The 22,869-nt window shown below is 33.3% G+C and overlaps 1 protein-coding gene across 2 annotated transcripts in view; it reads left to right on the top strand.

The window, feature by feature from the left end:
• LOC135849495 (dopamine receptor 1-like) overlaps positions 1-22,869 on the top strand; it is a 414,234-nt gene that overhangs the window by 384,904 nt on the left and 6,461 nt on the right. The window contains exons 2-4 of one of the 2 annotated variants that reach the window (XM_065369963.1): positions 5,817-5,935; positions 6,810-6,915; positions 12,105-12,414. In XM_065369963.1, the coding sequence (XP_065226035.1) occupies positions 5,933-5,935; positions 6,810-6,915; positions 12,105-12,414 (419 nt within the window). In that variant the 5' untranslated portion in view covers positions 5,817-5,932. The remainder of the gene's footprint in view (positions 1-5,816; positions 5,936-6,809; positions 6,916-12,104; positions 12,415-22,869) is intronic. The other variant, XM_065369962.1, reaches the window with a different exon arrangement.

The raw sequence follows: 22,869 nt of genomic DNA, 5'->3' as shown, positions 1-22,869 counted from the left end.
TTGGTGAATTACTCGTAATTAAAGTTGGTCGAAAATTTTGGTAAATTGCTTGGGTAATTTTTGGTAAATTGGTAAAGTTTGGTAAATTGGTAAAAACCTTTGACAGTAAATTATTGGGGTAATTAAAATTCGGTAAAAAATTGGTAAATTAGTGAGGAAATGTCTCGTAAATTACTGAGGTGAATGTTGGTAAATTGCTGGGGTAATTTTTGGTAAAATGGAAAATTGGTAAATTAGTGGGTAATGTCTGGTAAATTACTGAGGTAAATGTTAGTAAATTGCTGGGGTAATTTTTGGTAAATTCGTAAATTTTTGTAAAGTCGTAAATTTTGGTAAATTAATAAATTTGGGTAAATTCGTAAATTTTGGTAAATTCGTAAATTTTGGTAAATCGGTAAATTTTGGTAAATCGGTAAATTTTGGTAAATTGGTAAATTTTAGTAAATTGGTAAATTTTGGTAAATTGGTAAATTTTAGTAAATTGGTAAATTTTGGTAAATTGGTAAATTTTGGTAAAATGGTAAATTTTGGTAAATTGATAAATTTTAGTGAATTGGTAAATTTTGGTAAATCGGTAAATTTTGGTAAATCGGTAAATTTTGGTAAATTGGTAAATTTTGGTAAATTGGTGAATTTTGGTAAATTGATAAATTTTGGTAAATTGGTAAATTTCAGTAAATAGCTAAATTTCAATTCTGGATAAAAATTAAGCCATTAAAAACCTCTAAATTTTGGTAAATCAGTAAATTTAGGTAAATTGGTAAATTTTGGTAAATATGTAAATTTGGGTAAATAGGTAAATTTTGGTAAATAGGTAAATTTTGGTAAAATGGTAAAATTTGGTAAATCGGTAAATTTTGGTAAATCAGTAAATTTTGGTAAATTGGTAAATTTTGGTAAATTGGTAAATTGGTAAATATCGGTAAATAGGTAAATTATGGTAAATAGGTAAGTTTCAGTAAATAGGTAAATTTCGGTAAATAGGTAAATTGGTAAATTTTGGTAAATTGGTAAATTTTGGTAAATTGGTAAATTTTGGTAAATTGGTAAATTTTGGTAAATTGGTAAATTTTGGTAAATAGCTAAATTTCGGTAATAATTTTGTTTTTTGTCAACAATTTTCCTGATATATTATTCCACTTGTAATATGACGGTTACGTCTTCATAAGTATGCTAATTTTTATTTGAAAATCAATTTCATAAAAGTGTAATATGATGGCTACTTATGATTGACTATTTTATTTTGTCGCTGTTTTCGACTTTTCGTATTCATTAAATCGGTAAATTTGGGTACTTCCGCGCATTTTGATAAATTGGTAAATTTTTAAGTAATGTCTGGTAAATTACTGAGATAAATGTTGGTAAATTACTGGGGTATATTTAGAGCAAAGTCGGTTGATCTTGCGAACTGCGCAAGATGTTTTTTGACTATACAGACTTTTCATTTGTACTTCTTCAGGACTTTGCATCGATGCTGTTTTCAGCACGAGCAATAGCCACATCAGAGGAAATCATTTTTGAAAAAAAAAATTTATAATTATTGAACTCAAATTTTATAATTTTATGAAGCAGGAGGTGGACATAAATTTCAATGTGAATGTTGATCCATTCACATCCGTCACTTTTGGATGCCTCATGTTGATATGAATTTCGACCCTGTGTTGAGCCAATTGTCGACACAGATGCAGATCATCAGTCGACAATTACATTGACAATTAGCTCAACACAGGGTCGGTGGCATCCAAAAGTGACGGATGTGGGTGGGTCGACATGCACATTGAAATTAGCATGGTCATTGTTGTAAGGGTATGTCCCAGCAACTTTGAACAAATCTGCTGGGAACTTCTGGGACACATTTTTCCCGCGGACTGGGTCCCATCAGTAGAGTAGAGTGTCAGGAATCGATTGAGACCACTCCTACTTTTTTGCTAGTGTTATAGCAACGCTGTGAATTATTTTTTCCCCAAAAACGTGTTTTTCAGTAAAAATGTGAAATCTGAGCAACTAGTTGGTAGTAATTAAAAATTAATTGCAAACACAGGGAGTGATTGTGCCCGGAAACGAATTCATATTTAAAAATTGATAGAATAAGCTACATTTTGGTAGAGGAGAAGGTACAATTATGGACCCAGGTACAAATATGGACCCCCCATGGTTTAGTGTACAACCACTAGCGCTACGATCATGCTGGGTACTAAAAATTATACTAGTAGTGTAGTATCGATGATCCATGTACTTATTTCGGATCCATGCAAACTTGGGTGTCTCTCATCAGCAATTGTTTTTTTTTTGCGCATTATTTTCTTGCCAATGGAAAATTTTACAAGTTTTTCATTCGGTAATTCATCAACTTCAAATAAAGTTTGGAAAAAAAATTATTAGCGAAGTAAGTAGCTTACAATGTGTACTTTCAAAATATATTTTCATATTTGTCTGTACTTCAACTGATTTTCATAATTTTTTCCATTTTTCATGAACTGAGCTGATTTTTTGCATGGGTATAAATATGGACCCCTAAATTTGTTTACCTAATTCTGATTCAATATTTTTTAGAATGTCGAGAAAAGTGTTATTAACAAAGAAGACAAGTCCAAAGTGTCGAAAATGGAACCATGATTTTTTCATTTTTCATAAACTTGGCCAATTTTTTGCATGGGTATAAATATGGACCCCTAAATTTTTTTTCATCTAATTTTGATTCAATGGTTTTTAGAATACCAAGAAAAGTGTTATTAATAAAGAAGACGAGTCCAAAGCATCGAAAAACATCTTTAAATAAATTTTTGTTCAATTTTCTGAACTTTTTATTCATTTTTTGAGGGGGGTCCATATTTGTACCCGAGTCCATATTTGTACCATTTTATGTCACTTTTCTAAATTTCAAATTTCTCCGTGAGTTTTCAACAAAAAAAATAATTTTTTTTACACAATATACTAGAGTCTTTGGCCTTTCGAATGGTATACTCGAAAAACAATTTTGATAATTTTTTCTACCCTTTAAAGCCAAAAAGCTAGAGGGGGTCCATATTTGTACCTTCTCCTCTATTAAAAAAAAATAATTTTGATTAATTTTTGAGGGAGCAAATTCAAAAACAAAAATGTGAATAAGTTTTATTCAATCATTTTTTGATATTTTTGAGCTGTTTTGGGCGTTATTTTTTCAAGAAATCGAAAGAAGGACGATTTCAGTCTGTCAGGAATGTTTTTCTGCATATTATATTCAAATTTCATCGAATTTGGTGGATTACTCACAGAGAAATTCTCTGTCAAAGGAAATCGATGTCTCAATTTTGGTAAAATTTCATAAAAGTATTGATTTTTTGAAATTTTAAGATTTTTTTACCAAAATTGTGATTTTTAAAATTTTTTCTCATTTGCATCCAAGATACAAATTTTTTATATGACTTTTTGTATACATACTGGGAATGATATTCTTGGTATTATCCCAGGTCCCACTTGTCCCAGCAATTTTTGCAAATTTTGAACACTGATGGGACATATGCTGTCCTGGGACAACTCTTCAAAGTTCACGGCTGGGACATACGTGTTCCTTCCTCAATATCTTGAGTGTGAGTTGAGGAAAAAATCTGTAACACACTTATGTTGCTTAGAGATGCCCAAGGAACGATTTCATGTACAAAAATTGGAGGTGGGATGCAAAACCAATATTTGGCGTGAAAGAGTCAAGAGTAAAATAAACAACAGGTTCAGTTTGACAAATTATAGTAATTTAACGTTAAAGTAAAAATAGATACAATAACGCGTTCCTTTCTTTCATTTTCAAGACTTTCCCTAATTTGAGAACTATACTGTTTCAATTAGGGTGAAAGACCCAATGCTGTTCCAATTGGGGTGAAATGTCAAGTCTTTACCTCAAGATAACAAAACGAGGTCTTGGTGACGGCTTCATCAATCAGTCAGCAAGTTGATTTGCGGGGCTGACATGCATAACATTGGGCATCTCATTTTGAATTCGATCGCGAATAAACAAAAACTTTCTTTGGATGTGTTTTGTGGGATTATGCAGGTTGGAATTACTTTCTACGAATTGTTGAGCGTTTTCATTATTGATCTGGAGAACTGGTGTTGACGTTATACCTACCAGTTAGTTCTACAAACAGGTGGGAGACCCAGATAACTTCTTTTGAAGCAACATTTGCAGCAATAATCTCCGCTTCACAAGTTGAGTCAGCAACAAGACTCTGATGATGACTGCACCACACAACAGCAGCTCTACCATATTTGATTACAATGAAGTTGATCGTAATGTGGTTAGGCAACCAGCGAAATCCGCATCACTGAAGCATTTCAGTTCATCATACTTCGACTTTGATTTGTAAACTAATTTCAGGTTCCAAGTGCCTGATAAATATAGAATCACCCATTTCAAACGACCAATATCTTCAGCTGTAGAATTTTCCAGCAATCTGGATAAAATACCGACAGCATGTGCAATATCAAAGCAAGTAATACTGAAGCCTCCAGCAGATTTTTGAAACTTGAAATTCCCATAAAATTTCATCAAATGGAGTTGGAAAGCTGAAATTCATTCTGCAAATTAATTTTAATATGCTACTTCAAAAAGTCGATACCAAGAATAATTGATAATAAAGACTTCACGATTCCTCAATAAAAAAAGTACCTAAAAAAATTAATCAATTTTAAACCTGTTTTCTTCCTCGTCTTTTTTTTTCTGGTAATATTCAAACTATAAGCCAGGACACCTTGTATAACACTGTCTCTGTCCCTATAATTAAAATGAATAATGAATTTTTTTGCTCGTATAATAAGCTCACAGCCAGCTACACTTCTCTCGCAGCCTCGATTTCCTCTGCAGACTAGACGAGCGATGTACGAGTATTTGTAAGAAGAGACGAGGAAGAAATGCTACGCTATGTAACCTTAATTAACTTGTCGTGAACTGGACATTAGTATCGCACACTTCACATTGGCTAAATTCGTTTTTCAATGTTCCACCCTGTATTTATCGTCTTGCAGGATTACCTCGACGACAAAAAGCCGACCCCTAACGAATAGATTTTTCATATCATGGACACACAGGGTATCATTTTCATCGTCTATGCAGGCTTTATGGTACATATATATCCTGCTCTCATTTAGTATTTTCCCTCGTACTAATACATATAGAAATCCTCGCAGCAAAAAATGTGCCTTTCTCGCTTCGACTAATTACGAATTTAAAACACGAAAATTTAATTACCTTGTCAACTGAGACTGGCCGTATCAAATCTGGATGCGGATTAGCAGGCGAGAAAAAAATAATTCGGTTTTAATCGCGATAATCAGCCCGATGCCCGATATGTTGTTGCCTTCGTCTGAGCTAGATTAAGATTACCTACCTAAATTAAAACAATAGTCATCGACAACAGCGACTCGTGTATTTCTTCGATAGGTACTATATTTCATTACCTTTCGCAAATATTCTAGATAGGTAACGATATTAGGTATACGAAATCACAATAACAACATCGACTAAAGATTAATACAAAATACAAGAGAAAGAGAGGAACCTAACCTAACCTGTATGTGCCTATAGCTTTCGTATTATTATTGCTCGACGGATATGTGTATACATATAAATGTAGGTACAATCTGCGAATAACGTATTCTGGCCCCGGAATTAATTAATGATAAAGCTTTTCGTCATCGTAATAAGCTACACGAGCTGTTATAATTGCCAATTCCTGATTCTCTATTTTCTCTGTTATATTTTCTGTTTCATGTTTCTCTTTCTCTCGCACACACGTTATGTTCTATTCATTGATGATGCACCGTTTGCTTGTACACAATAAAAGCCGCCCGTTCCTGCTGCTATTCCTCCGACATGTCTGGAAATTTATTCGTATAGCTATAGCGACTCGGCTCATAAGTGAGAAATTTCAATCTGCGCTCTACCTAATGATCCAAACCAATGGTACGTACTCCACTCTTAATTTAATGGAATTTTTCGAAAGCGAAACTGAATTTTACAAAAGATTCTTCGCAATGTAGTGGAAAAAATAATTCGTATCATGAATTTAGTTTTTACAAAATTTGTCTGGCTTGAAAATTGAAAGAGCGAAGGATGAAATTTTTCAATAATATGGTTTTAGGTATAATTTTTTGGTGCAAACGTAACATCTTCTTTTACGTATGATTACCCATAATTTATCGTTTCAACTTTTCAATGTAGAGGGAGGGGGTGCTGGAGGTAGCAGTTATCCTTTCAAGTGCGTTATGTAGAAAGTCTATTCTCTTTTCAGACAGAAAGATAAAAAGGGAGGACACCTTGTAATCATATTCGACCATCTTTATTAAGTTATAGATAGGTAGATGAAAATCTGGTGCTCTACAATTGCAGTACGAGCGCAACGTGCCAAACGCAGCTATAATAAAGTGTTAATTCGTGATTAACGAGAAACGACGTAAGGTATAATTAAAGGAAAGTGCGAGCGTGATTACAGCAGCGCGAGTATATTATCTGAAAAGGTCATCTATGGTTTTTATCGCAAAAATACACACTTACTATATCGACAAATTGTCTCGGCACCTTTTTAAATATTTTTTTTAATACTCATACGTACAATTACTTTATCAAATGTGCTGATCTCCTGCTTGCCTGCCTACAGCTTGTTCAAATCTCTTTCAATTTCTATACCTACATTACGAGTTCAAGTATTTTTATATCTCGACACCTTATTATATCTACTCTTGACTTGACGTGTTTTTTTTTTTCAAAACTGAACAACGAAATACGTATTAGGCACGTTTATTAATTTGTACGTCTTTTTTTGTGTTTTTTGTTACAGGAAGATGTTGATTATAATCAGCCAAAATCTGATAACATAACAGATTTAACAGAAATCGATCAAATTAACAACACAGCTGCAGCTACAGTTTGCCTACTGTTAATTGGTGAGTACGAAACAAACGTGCAAATATGAATCATACGTAGATTATAAGAAAAGGGGGCCAGACACAGGGACATATACTCGTATTGGGAATTGCGAATTCGGCCCAAAGCTGCCAAGAGTCGATATCGAAACCGAGGTCAAGAACAACATAAATATTGCAGATATAGGTGGAGGTTCTTGATATAGGTACACAGTATACACGTACTTATGCGAAAATGTTTCAAGGACGAAAATATTACAATTGAAAAAAAAATTGCAAGAATTTGGTCATATTGTTCTGGTGTGTTTTTTTGGGGGGGGGGTGAAAAAGTTATTCTACATGAAAAGAAAATTGCTTTAAATGACTTACTGAAATCGCCTCGAGATTTACATGAAAGAATCAATCTGGGGAAATGTTTTGAGAAATTTGGAAATTTGACCATTTTTCAAAACATCTCTAGGTAATTGCAAAACGATTAAAATTTCAACAAAACCATCGCCATTAAGTAACTTTTATCTTTTATGGATTGTCTTAACCCTTCTATACTTCCTCTGGACATTATTTCAACAAAACATCAATATTTTATCATGACAGAATATTTTTTTTCAAATTTTTCTTTTTGTTTAAGAATGTAATAATACAAATTTTAAAAATGACTCAGAAAGTAAATCTGCCTAATTTTATTCTTGATTTTTTTCAATTATTTTTTGCCATCAGGAAACTAGTTCATCTTGATTGAACTTTTTGCGGAATAGCCCCTCTCCCTCCTCTTTACAGAATTTCAACGAACAATCTGTAAGCTGAGTAAATACTTCGTATTTTAAGATAGGTACCTACCTACCCTGAGTGAATAAACTTATTTTTCAGATGATTGATTCAACTATACCTGATCATTTTACTCGTAAATAATTAATAAATACATACGTAATTCAACTTTTTGCATAGTTGCTACAAATGAACGAAATATTGCTATTTCAATTTAAGAGACCACCAAATGCCTTTTAAGCATTACGTTTAGAATTTTCAAAAAAAATGTACATACATCTTCCTCTTTCTCCTTCTCCCCCTACCTTCCATCAAAACACTAATCAGTTTATCCAAACATGAAACATCATCTTGTTTTGTTTTTTTTTTCAATTTCATGGTTGTTTGAAAAGTTTTTTTTACTTATTCAAAGAACTTTTCCATATTTTTTTCCAATAATTTTATTTACGTACCTAATTAATAGATTAAAAATGATCAATTTTTGGGCATTTTAACCAAATTTTTCTCCGTCAGGTAGGTAACTCATTTTTTTTGACAATTTTGACCTTTCTTGGACACTGTTTGGAATCCTTACCCCCCCCCCTTCATATCAAAATATCCATAAAGTATTGAAAGATGTTTTATTCAAATAAATTGCTGTTTGGATTTTCTGAATTTTTGCTTCGTTTTTGAAACATTTTCTAGTAAATTAACAGAATTTTTCAATTTTTATATATTTCCTTTTTTTTTTTACGCTGTTTGGACATTTTTTCTATGCATAACGTCTCCTCCCCCCCCCCCATTGCGTATTTCAACAATTGAATTTTTCAATAAAGCGATTTTCATTTTGATTATTTTTCGTTTCAAAATAATTCAACTTTCTCAATTTTTATTCGATGTATAGGTAGGTACGTTTCTAAAGAGTATTTTGAAATCATTTTTTAACATCGGAAAAGTACTTCAATTTTTTTAAATAAAATATTATTGCGCCAGATCATCTGGCATTATGAATATTTCTGGATTTTTTCAACTTTTCGTTCGAAATAATTCTTCATTTTTGAGCATCAGAAATTTTATTTTTTTTTAGATATTTTTTCGAGTTTTTTGAAACTATTTTGCAATGTAAAGTCATCCATGTTTTTAGAATTTCAAAATTTTTTGAACCTATTTTCAGAAAACAATCCTCCTCCTTCCCCTCACTAAGCATTCAACGTTGTAGCCCAAATTGAGTGAACGTAACCGTTTGTTTGTCTATACAAATGTTTCATTTTTTGTATTTTTTTCTTAAAATACCTGTCTAAATTTTTAATTTTTCTCAAGCTTTGATTTTTTTTTTTTGAAAATAGTTTTTGACATTATTTTAATGCGTCAGACCATCTTGTGTTTCTCTGTTTCAAGTTTTCTTCATATTCTTTTCAATAACTCCCTTTCATTTTTCTTCGTCGTCAACATTTTAAAAAAATATTCATGAAAAAAGTAGGTATTTAAAATAATTTTTTTTGTCAACTTCTCTTTAATTATTTAGAGTTTTTTAGCCTAAAATATGGGTACTTATATAAAGTATTTAAGGTGGAGTAAAAAAAAATCATATTCTCGGTAAATTTGACGAAAATTGATGGAGAAGGTTTCTTTGTTGTGTAGGAGATCATCCGGAAAAATTTCAAGCCCCTCAAGTCGGACCGATGGTTGAAGTAGGGTTTCGGAAAGTAAGCCAATTTTTGAATAAAATTTTTGGATGTGAATTATAACTTGTGCAGAACCCCTCCCTCCTTCTTCCACCCCTTAAAAAGGTGGTATACGAGTTTCTGAACTGCAGTGTCTATTGATCTTGAAATTCGATATCGCTTTCAATCCTCTGTCACTTTTTGGGAAAACTAGTTGTTATTGATGAATTTTTTCTCAGTCTCAACAGATTTAAATTCCTTGATAAACGTATGTATTTTTTGCGATCATTCTCATGAAATTTTCAAAAGTCATAAAATCATTTCACTCATTCCGGTGGGGCGTTTGAGAAAATCACCCCCCCCCCTCCACAAAATCTTTCCAAAAGTAGGTTTTATTGGTTGAAAATTGTCTCAAAATTGATAAGAAATCGTAATTTTTTCGATCCAAGAATCATCAGGTCTCCAGCTCGCAAATGGCTCAAAGTGATATAGAATTTTAAAGTCAAAAGGTCAGGAAGAGCCACAAACTCAAATCACATCTTATAAAGAAAGAGGGGTTAGCAGAGGTTCTGCAAAAAGGTACTCGTAAAAGAACCCAAAAAATGGCAATTTCAAAAATGACTCTGTGTGGTATTTTGAGGACCCTTAAGTACATACCTTAGCTTTCTGTACGATTGAAGGACTCCAAATTTATTTTCGTGGCAATGCGAGATGTTTATTTTTTTTACTTCATCCTGTACAGTATCGAGTAACTTTTGTTTTTGCATTAGGTATTTTTTCATAATCACTTCCAGACCAGTTCAAAAGCATAATTTTTATTCTGTTAAAAATTCATGTGCACGAAGTTCAATCTTTCATATTATACTGAGTACATAATAGGTATAGGTACTTTACTTCTCTTCTCTCGTCGTAACCACGTATACTTGGATAAAAAAATCACCACCATCAAATCACATTAATAGTGACTACAGTAAAGCCTATACAAATAAGCTACTAAATCGTCTTCGAAACAGTACAAATCTCATAAATTACGACCTGGTAATCGTCGATACCTACACATGGTACAGTATATAAGCTCGAGCACAACACTCTGGTCTGGCACGAGCGAATCTTAAATCTTGGTCACAATTCTACAGCTACACGGCACGTGTTACGTATCATTATGAACCCATAATCTTCTTCGAAAACTACGTATAAGCTCCAATACACTCACGTTTGGTTAAATATGCTCTTTTGTGGCGGTCGAGCGAAGGGAAAACTTCCATTTTCTTAATTACCGCAACCGCATCGAAAACGATTTTCATTTCGGTTAGTCAACTCGACGCACACACCTTCGCTTTGCTGGTTTATTTTCAATTGCGTCTTTTTTCCGCGTTCGTAAAAGTACTGCTAAATGGTAAATGCTTTCCTCCCCTTCCCGCTGTCTTTCTGCCATCCTTCTTTACGTGACTTACTTTTTACTGATTTGGTTTATAAAAAGTTTAGCCAGTATTCGGACTTACAGCACGTTTGCGATTCATTAAATACGTCACGAGCTTTTTGTATGTAGGTAGTAGGTAACTAACCGCTGAGGTTTTAAAAAAGGGTAAAAAAAAAACACTAAAAAGCAAAGGAATATCTAAGTAAAGAGAAAAAGAACGAGGGAAAAAAATATACCTAGAATACGGCGGTAAATCGCATCGATTACGTTGGTTACTTTTAGTAGTATACTTTTACCTTATATATTTAAGCATATAATCAAACGAGAATAAATACCAGATAACAATCTTATTCGCTGATAATGTGCGCTTTTAGCTTGAGAAAAATCTCTTCTTTTAAAAGACTACATAGTCTATTCGAGTTCTCTCTCAACATATATATCGAAATGGTTCACCGCTGAAAACAAGAGTAAGGAAAAAAGAGAAGAAGGAAGAAACCAGAGGCGATGCGAAGAGCAAAGCTACTCTGGAAGAAGAGGGTGGTAAAGAAGGTAGAAAAAAAAGTAGCTAACGCACCGTAATATTTTGCCATCGTCGATAAAGTTTTCCGTTACAAGTTTACCTATTCCTTTAACGGTTATTTGATGTTTATTTCGTATACGGCGCTAACTTTATTCCCTCAAATAAAGGGTCTAAAAAACAAGCTTCGATTAGCTCTTTTCTTCGACGCTGCTCCTTCACCTGCCGTTGTGCAAATTCTTATTAGGTACCTGCTGTCGCCGTCGTTTTTTCTATCTTTTTCTTCATTTCTTCCTTCCTTTCCTCTCTCTATAGTATTATAAGGTTTTCATTTACCTAATATTTTGCCAACGACGTGATTTCGATAATGTTGCAGGTAGTGTTGGGAAATGGTCGCAAAGGATGTAATTATTGTTGGTAACTTTTTTTTTTTGGCAAAACTGCTTTTCCTGCTTTGGCAATAACTATATCTTAGGTGGTTAATTCGCAACTCGGGTTGTTTCTTTCTCATTTTACGGATTTTTTTTACTACTTTTCTCGCAGGTAGAGTTGAATTGAAACTTCGAAGTATTGTTGATAGGTAGGTAATAGGTATTTTCAAAATTCATAAGTTTCCTCAATTTTAAAATCGTACATACAAGACAGCAATAATGTTCATCCCTATTTTTAATACTTGAGAAGTTCGCAATTTTGAAAAATTTGACTTTGCCCCTTAAGTTTCTATGGTCGACAACCCAATTAACGTAGTGTACTTTGGGTTGCATATTATCAGGGGAATTACTCGACACCTCGTAGGGAACACCCTGTATAATTATACAGATTTATATAGGTAATTTAGAAATCGGTTATATTTTTCTGTTCGCAGGTACATTTCTATCACTGCTGATCTTCCTATCCATAGCGGGTAACATCTTGGTTTGCGTTGCCATCTACACAGATCGAGGCCTCAGACGCATCGGTAACCTATTCTTGGCATCTTTGGCCATCGCTGATCTGTTTGTGGCTGCTTTGGTCATGACATTCGCCGTTGTCAACGATTTACTCGGATACTGGATGTTTGGCGCGCAATTCTGTGATACATGGATAGCGTTCGACGTGATGTGCTCGACCGCTTCAATCCTCAACTTATGCGCGATATCGTTAGACAGATATATCCATATAAAAGATCCACTGAGGTGAGCATTTTTTTCAGCTCATATTAGGTGTATGTAGTTCTCTGTCCTATCAAAAAGTCCTTATTTTAAAGGATTCGTAAATGTTGAAAAAAGCTTTTGGGTTTTGAAGGTTTGCATAGTAAAGTTGAAGGAAGTCTTTGCTGGAAAAATTTGTGGGCATCCAATTTTTTTTAAAAAGAAAACCAAAACAAATTGAGGTTGAATTGCTGCCTTTGATGGTTCGAGAAATGTTTGCATTGCAGACGAAGCTCATTCCATTTTTTTTTTTTTTTGTTTTTTTTTGTTTCACTGTTCCAAATAAAAAAACAAAATCCAAACATTTCAAATTGGAGGTGTTTCCAATGAGGGAACTTCTCAACTACTGATCCTCCATCTGCATGAAACGAATTGTAAATTGAATGAAAAAGGACTTGGAATTTTCGTGTTATCAATTATTATTAAAAAATATTAAAAATTAGCAAAAAAAAAAAGAAAAGAAATGAGAAGTGGGATTTTTTGGAAACTTTTTTTTTACCTGATATATCAAAGTTGGGAGGTTTCTTCGAAATTTTTGAAAAAATTACAAAACTTCCCCCTTCCCCCTCAAAAAACTCGAATTTCATTTTTGAAAATTTATTGAAATATTATCACCATTATGATGCTACTTAACAGATCTTGAAAAACTTCTTCTTAATGCGAGAAGTAGATGCTCTTTTCTTCCCTTCCAATCCCATTCATTTTTAGACGATTTGTCAGCTTGGTTTTTCAAAATTTGCGAAATTTTGATAGAAATCAGGGTCGGGTAAAGCCCTAAAAATATGATTCGAATCAGAGATCACGGATCACTGCTCAAACAAAGGTGATTCAACTTATTTTAATAATAATACGTAAGTTATAATGAATCGTAGGTATCTTATGGGTAAAAAATGTTAGGGTGAAATGCCTATCTTTAGTCACCTTTGACAATAAACTACGATTTATAAAGAAAAGAGTTATGGTTGAAACTAACAATTTTTTTCATAATCGAAAGAGGCAACACTGTTTCAACAGATGTAATATAAAATGTAATATTAGATATCTGGAAAAAATTACTACTCGTATTGCAATTTTACCGACTTTTCGGAGAAAAGTGGAGTATTGTATTTGTTGCGATAGTGGAAGTTGGGTCGGGGAGTGACTTTTCTTTGCGTTTCAAGGGTCTGGGATCACGATAGGCTCATTCCCAAAATTTCAGGTTTCCTTATATAAGGTTTATATATATATACTGTCTTAGAGTACATTGCGAGATCCGACATATACACAGGCATTGCGAGATCCACCCAGAAAAATTTCGAAAAATGCTAAAAACTCAAATAATAATCCTACAACTTCGTTCGAACGCACGTTGTAGTGTGTAAACAGTGCCTTTCTATGCATTGCCGCTGTCAATTTCGCGATCCGCATAAAGCGAGATCCACCAACGGCCTAAACCTGATTTGGGGGTGGATCTCGCAAGATGCGTCGTTTATCTATTTTCAAAAATTGTATATAAGTATATAAATAGTAGGTAAAACGAGATCCGGCTGAAAATGGGTGTACAGGGTCCCCCGGATCTCACGAGTACTGTGGCATATGAAAGAACTTGCGAGATCCGGCAAAAGGATCTCAGGATCTCGCAATGCCCGATTTTATATAAAACGGATCTCGTAATGTATGGTTTTTACATGTATATATATATAGGCATCGCGGCAGGCTTATGAGCCAATTTTTCAAAATTTCAAAATTTTTAAAATTATTTTCAATTTCTGTTCTAATTAACTAATCGAAATTCTAATTGCACAGTCATTGAAATATATAATTTATCTGTATCAAGAAACAGAATAAAAAATTTTTGGAGACAATTTTTTCAAAAAAATTTTAAAATTTTATAAACTATATTGAATTTTGTGAAAATTTTTTGGTTGTCAAAAAGTCTGAACCACATCAAAATTTTTGGTATCAACAGTATTCCCATAGAGCAATAAAATGCAGAAAAATCATTAGTCAAATTTATCATCATGCATACCCAATTTCAACAGGGCTTTGGGTATGCCGACCAGTACTTCCTATTCTATAGGCCTCATGTTAGTACTACATCTAGCGAACATCTCTGAGAAACATTTGGTGCGCGCAGCTAACTTTGACAAAACTAGTTTGAAACAGGTGGCTCACTTGTTATGTAACTTTAGCCTTTACAAAGTGAGCCAGGCTGGTAAACCTACTGGTTCACTTCTTATGCAAGATTAACCCATACATGGGTTCATAAGTGTGCTGTCGTGAACATATATATAGCCGCATACAGGTAAACTCATAACGTTTTGTATAAAATACAAACTCACGTCCCACCTATAACTTCGTTGCTGTGCATGCGCTCGACGCGTCACCCCATAGGCCTGATAGTACTCGATGTTAGGCCGCGTTATATTCGTTAACTTGATTTTTGGGTGACCTGTGGAGTGGTATCTCATTGCCGAAACATCAATTTTTCAGAAAAGCTTTTTTTTAAAAGTCCCATACGTCTCTGTTTTTCGCAAATAGCTTTTTAACAAAGCATCCCACAGAAAAATAACCAGCTCTGAGCAGAAAGAAAATTTTATTCTCTACAATTTCCTTCATAGCATTTTTTTCCTAGGATGCATACTTTTCCCATAAAATCACTGTTTAGACTGAAAAACACGAAAATTCGGACCTGTATAATCAACTCTAAATTAAAATTGAGCAGTCAAAAATTTATTTTAGACGATTTTTGACCACGCCATGTGAAAGAGGACATCATCAACTACCAAAATCACCAAAAAGAACGTAAAAAACGTAAAAAATGATTCTTGGCAATAAACACCTTTTCCTCATGTCCTTGTACATAATACTTAGGCTATGCACTCATTTGAAAATTGAGTCAAAAGAGAAAGTGTATAAATGGCAATCTCACGTCCCTGCTCAAACTTTGCCAGTAGACTCCCCACACCTTGTAGATTCATATGGCACCTCATCGAAAAGTCACGTCCTAAAAAGGTTACGAGTTTGTCAAAACGTTATGAGTTTGCTGGTTAATCTATAAAAAAGTTACGAGTTTACCCCCTAGAATATTTATATATAGAGATATATATATACAATTTTTTTTTTGAATTTTTGATTTAATTCGAAAGCTACGAACTTTTGGATCGAAGTGAATATGCGAAATTATAGAGATCGTAGAGGCCTACTTAGATTTCAAGTTTCATCAAAATCGGTTCAGCCGTTTTCTAGGTAATGAGTTTTGAAAAATTTCGAAAAAAAATTTTGTCGCTCGATAAACTTGGAAGCTGCGTTCTTTTGGAACTTGATGATGATGCCAAAATGTTCGGCTAGTAACCTAGTTGTGACATTTAAAATTTGATCAAAATCGGTTCAGCCGTTGCTGAGAAATTAAATTTTTAATAAATTTTGTGCAAAGTCACCCCCCGAAAATTTGAAAAAGCTCAATTTTGTTTTCGATTACGTAAGAAAGCTACGAACTTTTGGATCATGGTGCAAGTGCGAAATCATAGGAATGGTGATGGACTTGTGATACTTCAAGTTTCAGAAAAATTGGTTCAGTCGTTACTCAAGGTAATGATTTTTAAGTGAAAAATGTCGAAAAAAAATTTTGTCGCTCGATAAACTTGGAAGCTTTGAACTTTTGAAACACGATGATGGTGACAAATTGTCCGGCTAGTATCCAAGGGCTGACATTTTGAGTTTCATCAAAATCGGTTAAAACGTTCCTGAGAAATAAATTTTTAAATGAGTTTTTAAGTGAAAAATGTCGAAAAAAAATTTTGTCGCTCGATAAACTTGGAAGCTTTGAACTTTTGAAACACGATGATGGTGACAAATTATCCGGCTAGTATCCAAGGGCTGACATTTTGAGTTTCATCAAAATCGGTTCAACCGTTCCTGAGAAATAATTTTTTTAAAAGTTCAATTTTAAATGAATTCGTGTGCCAAGTCTTTACTTAAATATTTAAGTACTCGTATGTGATGAGGTGAATTTACACATAAAATTTAATTTCTCAGCAACGGCTGAATCGATTTTGATCAAATTTGAAATTTCAGAACTACACTACTTAGCGGAGATTTCGCCATCATCATCAAGTTCCAAAAGTTCAAAGCTTCCAAGTTTATCGAGCGACAAAATTTTTTTTCGACATTTTTCACTTAAAAACTCATTTAAAAATTTATTTCTCAGGAACCTTTGAACCGATTTTGATGAAACTCAAAATGTCAGCCCTTGGATCCTAGCCGGACAATTTGTCACCATCATCGTGTTTCAAAAGTTCAAAGCTTCCAAGTTTATCGAGCGACAAAATTTTTTTTTGACATTTTTCACTTAAAAACTCATTTAAAAATTTATTTCTCAGGAACCTTTGAACCGATTTTGATGAAACTCAAAATGTCAGCCCTTGGATACTAGCCGGACAATTTGTCACCATCATCGTGTTTCAAAAGTTCAAAGCTTCCAAGTTTATCGAGCGACAAAATTTTTTTTCGACATTTTTCACTTAAAAATCATTACCTTGAGTAACGACTGAACCAATTTTTCTGAAACTTGAAGTATCACAAGTCCACCACCATTCCTATGATGCCAGACTTGCACCATGATCCAGAAGTTCTTAGCTTTCGCGCGTAATCGAAAACAAAATTTTCAAAAGCTCAAAGCTTTCAAATTTGTCGAGCGACAAAATTTTTTTCAGAATTTTTCAAAACTCATTACCTAGGAAATGGCTGAACTGATTTCGATGAAACTTAAAATCTCACTAGGTTTGCTCGATTCCTATTAAGTATACGACCCTCAATTTTTTGTGAATCATTCGTGAACGAATTGATCAATTTTTTGAAAGAACCATTCGCCAACAAATCTTTAATTTATGAATAAATTCGTTCGCGAATGAGTCACTAATACGAATCAATTCGTTCGCGAATGATTCATTGAAAATTGAGTAAATGAATCAATTCGTTCGCGAACGAATCACATGTCTGAATCGGTTCGTTCGCGAACGATTCACTTGTATGAATTAATTCGTTCGCGAACGATTCACTTGTACGAATCGATTCGTTCGCGAACAGTTCACTTGTACGAATCGATTCGTTCGCGAACGATTCACTTGTACGAATCGATTCGTTCGCGAACGATTCACTTGAATGATTCGATTCGTTCGCGAACGAGTCACTTATATGAATCGATTCGTTCGCGAACGAGTCACTTATACGAATCGATGTACAAATCGATTCGTTCACGAACAAGTCACTTATACGAATCAGTTCGTTCGCGAATCACTGTTTAAATAAAAGTGGATCAATTCGTTCGTAAAAGATATTTATTTTACGAAAAGTCGGTCTTCTCACGCTTAATGCGTGAGAGTTTTTTTTTATAATTTCGACGTTAAAAATTAAAAAAAAAAAAAATACTTACAGCCGATTGATTTTCTTGTGGATGAATGTCTTGTATAAACAACCGAGAATGAGTTTAAAATGGAAAAAGAATTCATCTGTTTTTGAATCATTCAAGTGGTCAATTTAGGACCTCCGAAAATGGTAATTTTTCATCTTTGGCCATGGAGGGGGCAAAAAATAGAAAAGAGTGAAATTTTCTTCAATTATGATCAGAAGAACATGATCGATGCACCATGTCTATGTAAAGGAAAGAACAACGTACTAAGTTTTCATAATTTCTTATTCTTAAAATGAACATTTGAATAATATTTAAAACTTATTGGACTGAAAATATGTAAAATGGGCGTGAAAATTGGTGAAAACCATTCAAAAATTAATTAAATGTTGTAAAATAGCTAAAGTTATGTGAAACAGCAATAAAACTTGTTAAAATTATATGAATTGAAAAAAAAAATTAAAAAAAAAATAAATAACAGCAACAAGAATCAAACTCAAAATTGAAATTAAGTGCTTTCTTGACAATTTTTTCAATAAATTGAGCATTCTGTAATTGTGCAAAATTTCAGCTAAGGTAGGTACCTATTTTGATTTTATAAATTTAGAAAACGTTTTCAAATGATTCAAAAGTCACACAAATGTAGAAAGTTTTTTAAAATTTCGGAACATTTTAAAGATTCCAAAACGTTTTCAAAATGGTGGAAATTAATTCAACACTGGCTTTTCAATTTTGGCACAATTTCAAAACAAATTTAATTTCTACCCAATGAATTTTCATAATTTTAATTTTGAATCAAATCAAATATTTTTGAAAAATGCCAACCAGGTGCCTTCTAGGCTTCTAATATGATAAAATGGAGTTTACACGACCATACTCCCTCCCCTTGCATAATAAGCTTTAAAAAAAAAAAAAAAAAAAAAAAAACTATAAAAATCTGAATGTTTATTTACAACAGAAAATTAATGGTAAACTGTGCTCTCATCTTACTTATACTTATGTGAGTATGTACTTCAAGAAAATACTTGAAAATTAACCAGTGGATTAAGTTAGGTAGGTATTTGAAAAAATTGCCATCACTTCAAATGTGCGGTGTTAATTGATGAATGCCCGAGTAGGTAAAATTAGATAGGTACTTATGCAAAAAATGATGAATAATATCCTAATTTCACACAAAAATGAGTCATTTCCTGGTGAATTTGCGCAGCATATTTATGCAAGTCAAAAGGTTGTGTAAATACTGCGAAAAATTATTCAACATCAATCCGTACACTTTGAACATCGCAAAAGTCTTCATAGATTGCGTTTGACAGATGAAAATATGCACATTCTTTCGGATTTTGACTGATCGATACCAAGGAGTAGAGTAGACTGCTAGAGTAACATCCGATACCTGATAAGAAATTTTTCAGTATAATATTAAATATGTAGGTACCTAGACCTACAATTATTCGGAAATGGCAAGATCGAAATTATTTCTAGGGAGCATTTTTAAAAATAGAGATGCAAATGAATAGATCAGTTGAACATTACCGAATTATGGAAATTTTGTACAATCCAGTAAAATGTAAATACTCCGGCAGTACTTCCCATGTAACCCGCTAAAAATTTGATCTTCAATACCAACGATACATCAGTCTAAATGAATGACACAGATAATATTCACATTTAATGTAAAATATAATTTTTACTTTTCTCACCCGTCACCTTTTCAGGAAATAGGAGTAGTACTCACTGAAACGCAGACATAGAGTAAGACCACACCGTAACAAAAACAGAAAGTAGTAACAATGGCGGAAATTGCTTCGAAAAACTCTCTCAGATAATTAATTGAGCTAAAAAAGAAAAAATAACATCAATTCGCAAACTGAAGAAAAAAATCTCATTTTTAAGTGTAGGAACTACTAGGTACCTACCTATAATTTTCATTTTTCAATATTTTAAAGTAAAAGACTTACCGAGTAACTTTTTGCACTCCTTTGATGCCTCGCCTCAATGTACATTCAAAAATTACATTCCATCCTCGTGAATGTTTGACTTCTTCGTCAGTATACACTGAGAGAAATTTTTTTAGTATAAATTATCATAATTTATAGTAAACGTGCTCCAGTATTGGCATTATAGTCGAAATTACTATAACTATAGTACATTAAATACTATACGTATGGTAATATTTACTATACTATAGTATTTTTTATTATAATTATAGTATTTCATTTACTATAGTTATAGTAATTTCGACTATAATTCCAAAACTGGAGCACGTTTACTATAAATTTATTGTAATTTATGCTATACATTTTTCTCAGTGTACTTATTCAATTCACACGTTCTGGCTATCAAACTGTTCTTTATACTGATTAACTGATCACAGCATATGATATTCCAATACAATGCCAAAGCTTGAACCGCATACATTTCGAGTATCATGAGCCCAAACACAACTGACGTGATACCAGTCATCATTACAAACGATCCGAGGGTAGTATACCTTTGAACAAATGGAGGAGGATACGCGTAGTAAAAATAGTTGCTCGCTTTGTCCTCCTCAAAGAAAGATATCGTATCGAGCAAAGGAGGAAATAAATATGCCAAGACACATGCCAGGTTACGTGTGAAAAAAAACGAGATGCATTTCTTCGCATCTTCGATCACGTGCTCCTGAGTGAAATCAGAGTCCGTATTGTTCACTAAACAATTATCAACATGCTGAATCATCGCTTCAATGTGATCTCCGTACAAGTAGGACATTAAAAAATAGCCCAACACAAAACCATGACTGGTCCCAAACAATGTTGCGACGTTCAGCATTAACAAAAGATCATTTTTTTCGTCGGACCATAAATATGTTAAGGTACTTGCCCATGCAAATAATATCTGACTGGAAACCAAAAAATACCAGAAATATTTCACTCGTTTGTCAACTTTATCAGTGAAATAAATTTTACCGCAGATACAATACAGCAAGTACAGCTGATTAGCCACTGTAGTTTTGTAACCGAATATATTTTCCGATCCTAGCAATTGTTTGACGATTTTCTTCAATTCTTGCCATAAAGTCTTCATGATTGATGTTGGATGAGATAACTGAGATGAGCTACTTTGAAATTATACCCGAAATGGATTTTCCAATTGTTGCCTAAAAATGCTTATTTTGAAATCAGACCAAGTAAACGGGATAATTTTAGTAAACTGAGCCACACAAAAACTGCACTTCGGCAACGTAAACTATTAAATGACGAAGCATAGAAAATTGGCATGAATATTCTCAACACTTGTTCCAAAAAGACTAGATGTTCAGTGAATTTACGAATGATTAGAATAAGGAAAGCGTGGGAATAAAGAAATATGTCCTAGGCGAAACCTTGGTGAAGGTCACAACACCTACAATTATTAAAAAACACATGTCATTTTGTCACATATTAATTCATATATCTAAATCTAAATAATATTATGATGCGCCAGAAACGTGTAATTTGTGTAGAATGTATAGAGGTAACTTGCAACTTCTTTCATATCAATTATGGGTAGATACCTGAAAAATTTAAAATACTTCGATGCATTTCAGCTACTGAAACCGATATTTAAATTTATAGCAATTTCTCTAAAATTCAAAATGGTAGCGTTTTTTATCGAAAATTGTCATTTTGTTAGTTACAATTATAGCTACTCGATCGTAAAATGTAATATTTTGGTGTAAGATACGAGCAGGTTACTAAATTTTTTTAAAATTAATAAATACACAATTCATTTTTTAAAAAAAATGAATGAAACGCCCTACGGTTTTCAAAATTTTTAGAATATCTACTCGACCCCCCTTCTTCCTTCCTACCATATTCAAGTAAAAATATTCTTAAATTACTATGAGCGAATTTAGGGCTCTCATCCATGGACTTCCATGAGATCTAAATTAAGTACCTACTTTTTGAGGTTTGAATTTCCTGTATTTACCTACCTATTATAAAGTCAAAGTAGAAAAAGTAACAAAATGAGTTTAAGGGCTTGTCACCTTCGCCTCGGTTTATTTTGAGACCCGCAGCATAGCTTTAATCAAATCCATATTTTTGAATCCAGCTTTCAAAAATTTAGAAGGGCATTGACCTCTTCACTCGCTCTCTCACTCAAAATATCTCTGAGATTTGCTTCATAGATTTCCGGGTTAGAGCAGTCTATGCAGAAGCAAAACGTGCAATAAATAACTGAAATGCTGATGTACTTACACAGTTTTAGGGGCATTAAACCCTCATTTCAAACTGCCTTAAAATCCTCTTCATATCCTAAAAATGAAATAAGTATACCTGCTTATAAAAATATCAAATTGGCCGAATTTTTGACTTTTAAAAATTGTTGGGACTCATGATTCCTCTTTTTTGGTTTCCCTGGGGTCGAGATTATTCTCCAAGATTCCATGTAGCTGAACAAAATAAACATGGCGATGGCAAAATGTGCAAGAAATGGATAAAATACCTTACCTTCCCATCTTTGGAAGTCAGGAAGAACTCCCCTCTTGTCAAATAAAGTCCTTACCTGGGTCTGAACACATCCACCGATTTGAATGGTGTCTGTCTCAACCACAGGTCTTTACTCGGGTCTGAAAATACCGACTGATTTAAACTGTGTCTGTCTCAATCATAGGTCCTTATTTGGGTATGGAAACACCCACTGATTGAATTCTGATTGTTCAATTTTTTGCTGGTTTTCAAAATGTTTGGAAATATTGATTTCAAAACTCCCACCGTGTTTGTTTCAACAACAGGTTCTTTAAAAATGACTCCTCGGCCCAAAAATTGCTTAAATTGGTTAATTTTTTTCAGTTTTTAGGACCCTTCTCTCCTTCTCACTGAATGAGCTTCCATAATAAATCTAGCAATTTTGACGAAAACTTCAGAATTGCTAAAAAAAAGTTTAGGGTACAATGGTGATTTTTTTACAAAATTGCATCAACGATCTGTGACTGACAGTGGTGCAAAAATTGTCAACGTAAAAAAATATGAAACCACCAAACTGTAGCGAAAAACTGATATTTTCCACAATGTTCTTCAAAATGTTGG

Source organism: Planococcus citri, chromosome 5 (genome assembly GCF_950023065.1).
Source record: "Planococcus citri chromosome 5, ihPlaCitr1.1, whole genome shotgun sequence".
Taxonomy (NCBI): domain Eukaryota; kingdom Metazoa; phylum Arthropoda; class Insecta; order Hemiptera; family Pseudococcidae; genus Planococcus; species Planococcus citri.
This window is presented reverse-complemented; position numbering and strand designations above follow the sequence as displayed.